The 12,340-nt window shown below is 25.5% G+C and overlaps 2 protein-coding genes across 2 annotated transcripts in view; both read right to left on the bottom strand.

The window, feature by feature from the left end:
• LOC111615091 overlaps positions 1-1,874 on the bottom strand; it is a 20,633-nt gene extending 18,759 nt beyond the window's left edge. The window contains exon 1 of the mRNA XM_023356485.1: positions 946-1,874. Coding sequence (XP_023212253.1) covers positions 946-1,073 — 128 coding nt within the window. The 5' untranslated portion in view covers positions 1,074-1,874. The remainder of the gene's footprint in view (positions 1-945) is intronic.
• On the bottom strand, positions 1,091-12,340 carry LOC111615106. Its single transcript, XM_023356506.1, has 14 exons — positions 12,304-12,340; positions 12,117-12,173; positions 5,128-5,216; positions 4,991-5,029; positions 4,841-4,906; positions 4,657-4,711; positions 4,165-4,354; positions 3,402-3,483; positions 3,037-3,115; positions 2,856-2,904; positions 2,695-2,750; positions 2,363-2,541; positions 2,121-2,272; positions 1,091-1,192 (listed from the first exon to the last, which is right to left on the bottom strand). Exons 3-13 carry the CDS (start codon positions 5,206-5,208, stop codon positions 2,213-2,215), a joined length of 936 nt encoding a protein of 311 aa, XP_023212274.1. The 5' UTR covers positions 5,209-5,216; positions 12,117-12,173; positions 12,304-12,340; the 3' UTR covers positions 1,091-1,192; positions 2,121-2,212.

Below are 12,340 nucleotides of genomic sequence, written 5' to 3'. Positions count from 1 at the left end.
TATATTTTACAGCTTCATATAATATTAAAATTTTCCTTTCTAGAATTATATTATCTCTGTATGGAATAGTGTTGACTTAATTCAACACAAATACAACTGTTCAATAATAACTGACAGTGATACTGATGCAATCATCTTTTTTATGTACAGTACATGTATAGGAACTATTTCGTTTTATTAATTAATCATTAAATATTTATAAACATTAATTATTTATAACTTCTTAAAAATTAAAATTAATATGGAGAATACAAACTAAATTTGATTAAGGCAATTTTACTTTTAGAATTAATTTATTATTAAGAATATTTAAATATATAATATACTGATTTATGTCATATAACTACACTAATAATTATTAGATTATTTTAAGTGGAAATTAACAATAATAATGTCAAATATAATTTTTTTCATTTCAATCTATGAAATATAATTGTGGCATAAAGTTAAAATATTTGGCTAAATTGCAAATTTAAAAATTTTTATGATAAGATGAAAATTAGTAGAGTTCTTTTATTATGCAGAATTTTCTTTTGTCACTAAGAGCAAATTTCATTGCAGAAACTGTAATAAGATTCTATAAACCAGCTGCAAACTAAAAGAGCATGATGCACCAGCTCTAAAATTATAAACTAATAGAGCATATATAACTTATGTTACTGCTTGCACGTTGAGGACAGATCACAATAAATCACAGATTACAGTTAACAGATATATTTTATTTTTATCAAATTTAATAAAATACTTTAGTCATTATATGTGCAAATAAAACATTTTATTTCCATAGTTTGTAGTAATTTCCAGAAATAAATATCTATATAAATTTTTAATTATACTAAATCTATGCAAATTGTACCAAAATAATGTTTTTTCAAAACATGAACACAGGTAAAATTCAAGTAAATTAACGAAAAAAATTGTATTTTGTTTCGTTCGGGAACTCACCGCAGTATCAATCGATATAAAGAGTAAAAATTTCTAATTAAAACATTTTCTGTCGTGGATATTTCCAAGGAGGTGTTGGAGTTGAAGATGGCGGATGAAGTGGTGAAGGTAATTGCAAATTTTGCCATATTGGAGATCCCGAAGAAAGATCGGTAAAATTAGCTGCTTCAGAAAATTTAATTGCTTCTGGAGATGCTGCAGGTGAGGAATAACTCTTTTCTAATGCATCCAACCAATCCAGGCGAGACTAACAATCGATAAAATAAGTAAATAAAAATGTCCAATTCTTTAAAAATCAGTATTTATCACTGTTTTTCCCCCATTTTTTTGGAAGAAAAACAAATATATTTGATTTGCTTCAGCATTAATTTAAAGGAGGTTAGCTTTCTTCCCATAATTATTTCAATATGGAGAATACAATGTTACTCATAATCATTTTAAACAAAATTATTTGAAATTTCTATATTAAAACGATAGTTTTGAACAATTAAATAGAAGGTCATTGTTCTCATTCATTTATCATTTGTTAGAACATTACCATATTGGAGAAATGTAACAGGAAACTCAGCGCTATAAGATATGATATATGGTCAGGGTCAGACTGTAGGAGGTCAGTTGACAGGAAATTTCCACTGAATTCTGCATTCTAACTTCATTTCCTTAGTATATAAAACATTGATTACTATTCATCATTATTTTACTTATTATCATCCAATAGAAACTCGCTGTTATATAAACTAGTATAAAAAATCAATAGCTGATCATACTATTGGAAATTTGTATTTGAAAGTGAAAATTTAGCAGTATCTATCTATTTCACAGTATAAAATTTAAATTATTTAACATAACTTAAAGGGGACTTTCACCTATAATGTATACAGTACATTTAGAAGAGAAATGTCTAAGTATAAAATACTTCAAGAAAAAAATACCTTGAATATTCTAGATATGAGTGGGAAAATATTCTACTTTATGTTTAGAATTTATTCAAGATACATTGTACAAATACGAGCAATTTTATTATGTAAAATAAATCGATGGTAAGTTGTATTATTTATTTGCTTAAACATCATATTCTCCAGTTGAAAGTTTATAATTATTATTGACTAAGATATAGTACAGAAACTTTTGATTGTTTTTCTAAATTAATAATAAAAAAATTATATTTTATTTACCACTACAAATCCAATAATAATAATCTTATTAATGCTTGAAAGATTTTGCCATCGTTAAAACAATAATAACTGTGTTTAGAAGAAAATGCAGCTTATATTAAAATCGTACTTACAGCTAAATCGGATTTATCACTATTCAAACTACCGAAAGCCTGAAAATAATTGCCAAATTTAATAGTTACATATTATTATTATTATTCAATTTTGACTTCAAATAATTTTATTAAAGTTCATTAACTTACATTCAGACATTCCGATTGGAGTTGTGAATTCATTTCACATGTCCCGAGAATTAATTCATTATCTGTTTTGCAACAGTTATCTTCGCGATAACTGATATTAACATCAACACTATTTGACTTTAACAATAATTTTTCAGATCCGGCAGAAAGTAATGAGTTTTCTGTAATCCGATATTTAGCTGAAAACAGATAAGGAATTTCTAAAAATTCGATTATATCAGAAAATAATTACATTCTGTGCTATCTTCATTTCCTTCTTTTCATTTAATGTCACTTGTAATGAGTTAAAGACTATACAATGGATGAAAAATTACAAGTTATTTAATAATTACCTTGGGAGTAATCCGTATTTGGTGAACTTGTTTGACTAGAATTATCCTGGGTTTTGCTGTAAAAAAGAACAAAAAACAAAAAAAAATTGAACACGTTTTAAATTCAATTGATTACGTACAAATTTTAGTTAAACTTTATTAATTACAATTCCAATATTTACTTCGTACAGTACATATTCATTAATTTCTTTCTGATGTTTTCCTGAATACCTGTTGAGAAAAAGTTTTTTTAAAAAAAATAAAACTGTTAACGTATAATCTTGAAAAACAACTATTAGCATATGTATATAACATTATACATATTACTAATATATATATATATCTTAAAAATTGGAGGCATACTCTCTCTTAAGAAATATTGATCGCATTTTGACGACATAACTTTTTGAAATCTTCCTAAAATTTCTTTAAGTGGTGCATTCTGAAAGTAAATTAATATCATTTAAATTAATTTATTAATTGAAACTGTAACAACTTCAAAAGTTTTACTGAAATTATTTTTCAAACAGCTATAAAAATATAAACCTATAATTTATTTAAAAATAATAGAGAAAATGCACTGTATAAATTTGATTATGTATTTTTAAAAGGATTCAAAAAAGCTTGAATTTAATCCAGTTCTAAGAGAATTGGTGTTATTTTATCGGCTAAAAATGAAAAGCAGCTTGAATTTAAATCAACTAGAACAAAAAATGAGGCAATCTTACCAGAGTAGTACTAGGAATTAACGTAGAACATGGAGATTTCCTTTGTGTATTTAAGGGAGTTGATGAGATTTCATGTTGAAAGCTAAATTTAAAAAATAATCGTCGTCATCAGTAGATTTTAAATAAATAAAGATTAAATCAATAAAGAAAAGTTCTGCTATAAATAACTTCACAGAAATGATCAGACATTCCGGAAATAAAAATAATCTGAATCGGATTAACTGCACGGCAATCTTTCTTTTATTTAATCCAGATAAAAGGACTCTAACCATAAGTGGAATCTCTCTTTTATATAGCCGCAATACAATATAAACGAAATCAAGGAATATGAAAGGTCAACACACTCGAGACAAGTTGACATCCTTGAAAATCTCTTTAGATATTAAACTCCATTCAGATCATTTAGAAAACTTCAAAGTACTGCATTTTAAGAGTAAACACACGAAATGTAGCATACGCTTAAAGCCATTCGTGTTCTATAAATACTGTTAATTAATAAAAAGATATAATAAATGGCATAAAAAGAATTTTCTTGTAAAAATCTTGTCATGTGAAAGAGAAAATAGATTGTTTTTTAAAAATAACTGGAGAGGGGTCGTATTTCATTTTGAAAGAAATCCTATATCATACATACATCCATCACATGTATTTTATGGAGAAAGTGGAAGAGAGGCGTAATTCTTTCTATATATATTTCTTTAAAATTCATATCATTCACTGTTGATAACAAAATATATTTATTCTTTATAATTAACTAAGATACCTATTTGGGGTTGAATCAGATTCATGTAATTTTTCATCAGAATTCTTTTCAGAGTACAACCTATTCGATAAATCATTTTTTGAATTATTAACTTTAGCAGAATTAAGAGTTTTCTCCGCCCAAAAATCCAATATTCTATTCAGATCTTGTTGTGTTCTAGCTCTAGTTTCGTCTGACATTTCAAATTCGCCTGTAAGAAAAAATAAAAATAAAACACGAAAATCAAATAAAAATATTAGCATAACACTGAATTATTTAACAGGACAAAAACATACAGGTGTGTATATATATATTGAGTTAGCAGAGATGGAACTTTAATCTGTTATATAAAACATTCGAATTATATCAAGAAAAACTAATACATAATTCATATTTGTTACCATATGTAAGAAATTTTCGAGATGTTTCTATTTTTATACAAATCAATCTTGTAAAATGCCTTGAAATATTAATTAAGTTAATAAGATGAAAAAAAAGGAATTCAGGACTTACAACTGCGAGTTACCGTGTTTGATTTCTTTCCTCTGCAATAAATGCCAAGACGTCGCTACAGAAAATAAAAACATTAAATCCGTGAACTGTTCGTTTATTTATGTAAGATCTCGACAGAAAAAATAAAACAGCTTTTTTCCTGTACAGTACATATACACCCTTATATTTTTTAATGCAGACTTACAGTTAGACGTTGCTGAGTGATGAAATCCGAGTAACAGCGACGCGTGCCTCTAACGGGTACAGAATTCTGCAAGAGTAAATTATAAATAAGCAACTTGCTAACTAATTAATAAATTTACTTTTAAGAAAATTTCCCTAGTTTAAAACTTACTGTCGAATCGTTTTTTCTGCACTCCGGAATGCAATTTTCCTAAAAATTAAATTAAAACAGCGGAAAAAAACGGGAGCGTTTTATACTGACAAATTTTAATTTAATTAAAATAGAGAGTAGCAAAGATATAAGCATACTTTACGACATTTTCGGCGCCGTTTGAATTTTTTCTTCCTCGATACTGTTTCCTGTTGTTCACAATCAGTATCAGAACTCATTTTTATCTCTGGAAAATAAACAAAAGAAAATTTATATTGACCTTATCTCTTCGATAATAGAGTATGAATCTTTGTCGTATTTTTATGGTAATGAGAATTCCATTCGGTCGAGTTTGATATGATGATGCGAATAATTAGCTCTGATAATAATTAACTCCAGAATGAAAGGAAAGATAAGAAAAAAAAATATCATCAGCATTTATCCTTTCATGTACTAACAATATAGGGAAGCACGTAAGAAAAACCATTTTTGCAAAACTATTTCAGAACTTTTAGTAATGATGCTAAAAGTATAAATGGATTTTTGATTCATTTTTACTTTCGAACGGTGAAAGATAATAAACAAAGCATAATATCGAAGTGATAAAAAGGATAAAGATGATAAATTACCCGTTTTGCTTAATTTCCGTCTTAATATTTATTCAATGACGATAAACATTCAGAAGCACAAAAATGAGAAAAGAAAATTACATACATGGAAAGATATATTTGCTAATTTGAATGATTTGAAGACTAGAAACACGAGAGGAACAGGAGGAGCAAATATTAAATTATAGAATTCAATAGAACTCGAAGGAACTACACTTATGTAAACATAATAAGGAAGTTAATTTACGAATCTGACATCAATTTCAAATGAAGTTAGCATCTATATTTATCTAAAAGAGCTTCGATTATCAATCTTTTTTCTCCTCACAGTATTGTTTAATAAGCAACTTATGCAGAAAAAAAAATCCATATTTTTCTGCATGAAGAAAATTCCAGGTATGATATCGATTTTAGTGTAATGAATAAATGTTATGTTTCCCTTGCGCACTCAAAATAATTACATTACTTTCTTAATGGTTCTATCTAGTAATTACCGGGATTAACGATTTACTTTCTTCGTTTCAAATTGCTGGATTTTCTGCTCTCATCCGCATGACGTCAGAATGACGTCCAGAATGGTAATGCGTCACGGCAGACGTCATGGCTTCGAATGAAACGTCAGAAATGAGAAACTCGATTCGTGCATGAGATTTACTGATTTAAATTTTCGTAGCTTGTAAATAATTACCGATTCGAAAAATAAATAAGGAAAAAAATATTGTTAAGGAAAGTCGTTTTAGAAGCAGAATTTATTTCCTTATATAAATTATTTTACAAAACTTAATATCGATCACGTAAAATTATGATTAGCTAAATAAATGTTTAACTATTCTCAAACACTGTTTTAAAGTATGTTTCTTACGAATATTTTCAGTAAACGATACAACTTAATCACTAAATTTTCTTTGAATATATAATATATATATATATATATTCAAAGAAAATTTAGTAATTAAGTTGAATATATATATTCAACTTAATTACTAAATTTTCTTTGAATATATATATATATATATTATATATTCAAAGAAAATTTAGTGATCTATATTCAGTATATATATAAATTTCAATAAATATATAGTGTAAATTCCAATAAATTAACAAAAATTATTTTCTAAATATATGAATTGTAATTAAAATAGAGGATTAAAATACATGTTTTTTGCAGCTTTCTGAAAAGTACAGTACATCAATTTGATTTTTATTTTAAAGATTTACTGCTTTCCTCCAGAATGCTGCTAAATATGGACAATATCCAAGTTATCTCTTCTATTATTACAGAATTTACATAATAAAATTATAGATAAAGTTTTTTTTTACATATATAAAGTGTATGAAGTGATGCTGCAATTTTTATTTATTTTCTTTTTCTTATTGAAAACAATATTACAGTTTTCGTTATATATTATTATCCAGTTTATTTAACTTATATATATATATATATATATAATTTCATAAACGTTTTTCCGCAGAAAACATTTTAGAATTTAATAGAAATCATTTATTCAAATCGAAATGATATTTTGGAGGGTAGACCTTATATATATTTTAACAAAATATATTGCTATATTTACTACATTGCTACGTAAACACACACATATATTTATATACACATACACAGATAGAATGTATACAAACATATTATTTACATTTATACTTAGAGAGATTTGTACAGTAGATACCAACAAAATAACGCTCTTCCATCATACTATATTTTTTCCCTCCGATCTTATCTACGGAATTCAATGATATTTTCGGATGATACATCGATATCCAAGTCAAGCAGGTATAAAGTTCATTGACTTAAACAAAAATGATCAATAATATTTTAAGCTTCTTGAATTACGATTTATTAATTTCGTATTATAAACAAATAAACATAAATTTTGTACATGTTTGTTTATACGATTAAAAATTAGTATAATGATGATCTGAATTTTAATCGCAAAACATCCAGAAGAGTAAGGAAAAATGAGAAGAAACGTTGTAAATAAATTAAAAGTAAGATGTAAATATTTCAAATTGATAATGTACTACAACCGAATGAAAATCATATATTCAGCACGTGTTAATCCATCCAGAAATATATAATTAAGTGGAATAGATTCAAACTTTCTTTTAATTATTAAAAATGTGTAAATTAAACATTTTAAATATTCAATTATTTATCAAAGCGAATTTCTATAATATTTAACATCTGATTTTAACTTTATTACGCTATAAACATTTCATACATTTATTCGGTCACAACCTAGGTTCATATCATGAATAACTTATAAGACATAATTAAAAATATTTTAACAATTATTTTTATATCTTAACGCCATCTGTTAGCGACAAATAAAACTGATATTAATAAAATAATGAATTGTAATCTAACCTTCGAGTGCAACTCATACTCGATGTATGACTACTCGCATTTGTCTTCGCAAGAAAGTATTTATATCAGAAATCTATCACGATATATAGAAAGAAGAATTAAATAAAAGAAATTCTTTTTTATGGGAGATTTACCATTTGTTCTCTTACACATATTAGACTTTCTTTTTTTAAGAAAAAGCTGAAGTGAGGCCAATATAAAGTTTGTTTCAATTTTTAACCGGGAGTATAAAAATGCTATCAATTTATAAGATTATTTTATTTCTTTTTTATAAAACATTTTAAATTTTTATGAGACTAATATTTTGTTTCGCTAATAAATTTTATTTATTTGATATTCCTTTTCACTAAAAATTTCTGTGTAAGATCAAATGACATTTCTTGAGAAATTTTAACATTCTAAATTTAATTTTTATTCACACGAGAATCTCTGTATATGTTCAATTTGTATCCTCATTAATTTAAACACGATAAATTGCTTTTACTTAATATAAACTTTAAGTAAATTCGGAAATATAATACCATAAACATATATTAAAGGAAACCATAGGCATTTGATGGAGGAATACAGGACAGTGAATACTGTCATTTATGTAAATATTACTACAGTAGAGCATCGATTATCCGACTCAATTGGGGACTCAGGTTGGTCGGATAACTGAAAAAGGATAACCGAAAAGAAGGGAAAAGATACATTATTAGTAGAGTATATTAGGATATTAGTATATCCCATGTAATTAGTTTATTAGTATATCGCTATTAACCAACTTTGCGTTGAATTTTCATTGATTTTCATTGAGCCTAACAAATTTTTTTTAAAATAATAATCGTCGTTATTGTATCGTTAAAAATTATTTTTAAATTGTTTTATTGCTCACGAAACAAACAACCACTCATAATTAGAAAATTAAGTCTCGTTTAAATACTGCTCTCCCTTCAATGGTCGAGCCGTTGATGCCGGCTAAAACACGCAAAAATTTAACAAAAATAATATTAAAGTAGCCAAGACATAGCCAAATATTGTAATGCCACATCACTAGCGGACATTTAAAATTTGCCGACTAGAACGGTCGCTTAACCGATGTGACGGTTAATCGGGGGTCGGATAATCGATGCTCTACTGTAATTAGTATTTACTTTTTCATCATTAATTCAATACTGAAATGTTAATACATTTAGAATAAGCATAATATGCATTAGTAAATTTTTTGCATTTAAAAGGGCACAATTCACAGGTCGTTTCTGGTAAGTAAAAATTTCAATAATCATGTTTCTTTCTTTTTTCTTAAAAATTTACATTCTTCGAGACATTGACTAGCGTCGTTAAAGATTTTATTCTTTATCCATTCTGAAATTAAATTAAATTCATATCGATCGAAAGAAAAAACTTTAGATTCTACGTCTTTATATGCAAAACATTCTATGTTTGTAAGCGCAAGGCATTTTAAGTTATTATATTTTAAATTTTGTAAAACATTATCGAGGACTTCTTCCTAACAATTCTATCATTCTGACAAGCGAGTTATTCAATTCTTCAGAAATATTTCGCGCTACTATCCAATTTCTTGCCACCTTTTGTTCATTTTAAACCCATCAGAATATTTTAACGGATTAAATCATATAAGTTACTGCTTTTATCAGATTGTGTTGCCGGCTGAAACTATCCTTTTTTTAGTTGTCTTTAAAGGTCAAAACCGATCGAATATGTTCCTGTTCTGTATTAGTGATTTCACAGCTTCCTACTAGACTTAAAAGGTTTATCATTTTGTATTAAACATTATTCGTATCATGAAAGCTTAATTTGGTAATAGCATCAGTAAAATTCGATTTGGTTAGTAATCTAGTTAAAATATGAAAGCTGTTAAGTACTTATCCGAAAAAGTTTCAAATTAACGATTTTTGAATGTAGATAAATTTTAAACTACTAAAATGGTATATAGATGTAGATGTTATCTGATTGTCATTCTTTCCAAAAAAGATAAATTCAATTTTTAACATATATAAACACGTTTTTACCGAAAAGAAAACATTTAGAGCCGATTTTTTTGTTTTGAAATTTAATTTTCCATTTTTAAAATCGGTTTCAGATCAAAAAATGAAAGAAATATTCAACCTGAAAGGATAATAATATCACTCCAAAATTCGATTGAATTGTATAAGGATTGATGGTTTCGTTTGGATAAAAAAATATATATATTATATATAAAATTTTTTTCCTTCATCTTTCTTCTTTATAAAGCTTTAAGAAAAAAGTAATAAATAATGTTACGCGATATTTATCCATTTATTAGAATTTTTCATTGAAGTTATTTTTAGTACTAGTTGTAAAATATAGAAAACTTTTCCATAATTAGTATTTTCTTCCATCATATAAAATTCATAATTAAATTTTGATCTTTCTTGAGATATAATCTTTTTAAAACTTTTTCAATAAATTTACATTATTTTAATTTTATATATTAATATTTATCAGAAATCTATTTGTTTATGTTCAAAATAAACAAACTGTGGCACAGTTTTCAAATAATAGCAAGAATATAAGTCTATAGTTTAAAATAGTCAAATTTCATTTTAGAAAACGAATTATTCTGAAACAATTTTACAAATAATTGAATAAAATTCTACATTACTTTCATATCAAAAATGAAAAATTATCAAATTATAATAGCTAAGTAAATATCTTCCTTTTTTTTAAAAAAATGAAATTTTGAGATTAATTTAAACTTAGAATAAATATAAAACTGAACTTAACCAAATAATGATTTTATTTATTCTTCATAGTATATTTAATTGGTTCGTTAGCTTGGACTTCATCGTAATATAATTACATTTCTCTACTCAACGCGATGGGAAAATAAAATATCATCACTTGAAGGATTCTCGTTCAATATTTAATAAAGGAGTTATCGATTAACTACTTTTAAGTAAAAATTATCTCCACAAGAAAGATTTAGAATATCTTCAAAATGACTTATGACAAATTCAACGCGACTACTGTAAATTAATAGAAAGTTATTTTAACCAAATTGAAATTTAAAATTTGGTTGAAAACTTAAGCCAATTTTAAAAATTACATACATTAAATACTAGTTTAATAAGTCCAGTGGACATTTTTCAATTTTAAACGGATAATATATAATATAAATGACTACAGGAAAGTTTAAATCAAATATAATTTATTTAATATGTGAAAGTAAACTTTTAATAAATTAATCAATTTTTTCCTCTGGAAATGAAAGTATTGTATTAATACGTATATTTAGGAAAGTAAAAAATTGTAAGAATTTCTTTTATAAAATATGACATAAAAAATGTTTTCAGTTTTTTTGCAGTGACCTAATTAAATCTAAAATCTACCTTCGATACTAAAAACAATTATTCCTCTTCACTCACAAGTGCTGAAAATTAACCTTATTAAAAGGCGACTTGAATACTCTTAGCAAAGAGGTGTGAATAGATGTTAAGTGCTTTTCATCTTCCAATTAATTGGTTTATTGAGTTAAATATAAATTCGAATAAACCAGTCATCGTTTTAGATTAAGTTCAATTAAAAAATAAACGAATTTCAGGATAAAGATCACGTTTAACATTCATTCATTGATTATTCAGAATGCATGCATAAAATCTCTTGTTTACTCTAAACTTGCTAGACTTAGTAAATTGACAGATAAAAAAATCATTTAAATTTTAAAGACTTTTTTTTTTATTTCTAAATTATATTCTTTAATGAAATGGCTTTTTATAAAATAAAAGAAAATTTTGTATGTTTATTAATGAAGACTTGATGGGAGAAAGAATGGAAGTTCCTCTACCTCTTAAGTACATTGTGCTACACTGAAAAAAATCTTGTTGTTGTATAATATAAAAAAAAAACTGTTTTGTGTCATATATATTTTGTATAATTTAACAAATTTGTATATTTTTGTGTAATTTTTTAACTGTGTTCGCGCCATTAAAATGATTTAATGTCGACGATAATTAGTATTTTCTTCCATCATATAAAATTCATAATTAAATTTTGATCTTTCTTGAGATATAATCTTTTTAAAACTTTTTCAATAAATTTACATTTTCCTCTTTTTTTCCACCTTATTTATAGGGTATCAAAATATACTTAATTTCTACTTTAATAAGTTTTATGTTATTATAATTATACTGACCTTTATAAATTAAAATGGCGGATTTTTTTTAAACAACAACGTAGTTAGTTACGCCACCTGAATATTAAAGAAATTATGTAATTATAATAATTGAAATTATTATATAAATAAATTTTTAAAACTTTATTTATATAATAATAATTAAAAAGCTATTCAATATTATTATTTTTAAATAAAATAACAATACTGCGTCCGAATTAATAACTGCATAAGGAAGAAGAGCG

This window comes from Centruroides sculpturatus, unplaced genomic scaffold (genome assembly GCF_000671375.1).
Source record: "Centruroides sculpturatus isolate CEXI.00-Female unplaced genomic scaffold, Cexi_2.0 scaffold167, whole genome shotgun sequence".
Classification (NCBI taxonomy): Eukaryota; Metazoa; Arthropoda; class Arachnida; order Scorpiones; family Buthidae; genus Centruroides; species Centruroides sculpturatus.
Note: the sequence above shows the minus strand (reverse complement) of the source record. Positions and strands in the feature narration are given on the sequence as shown.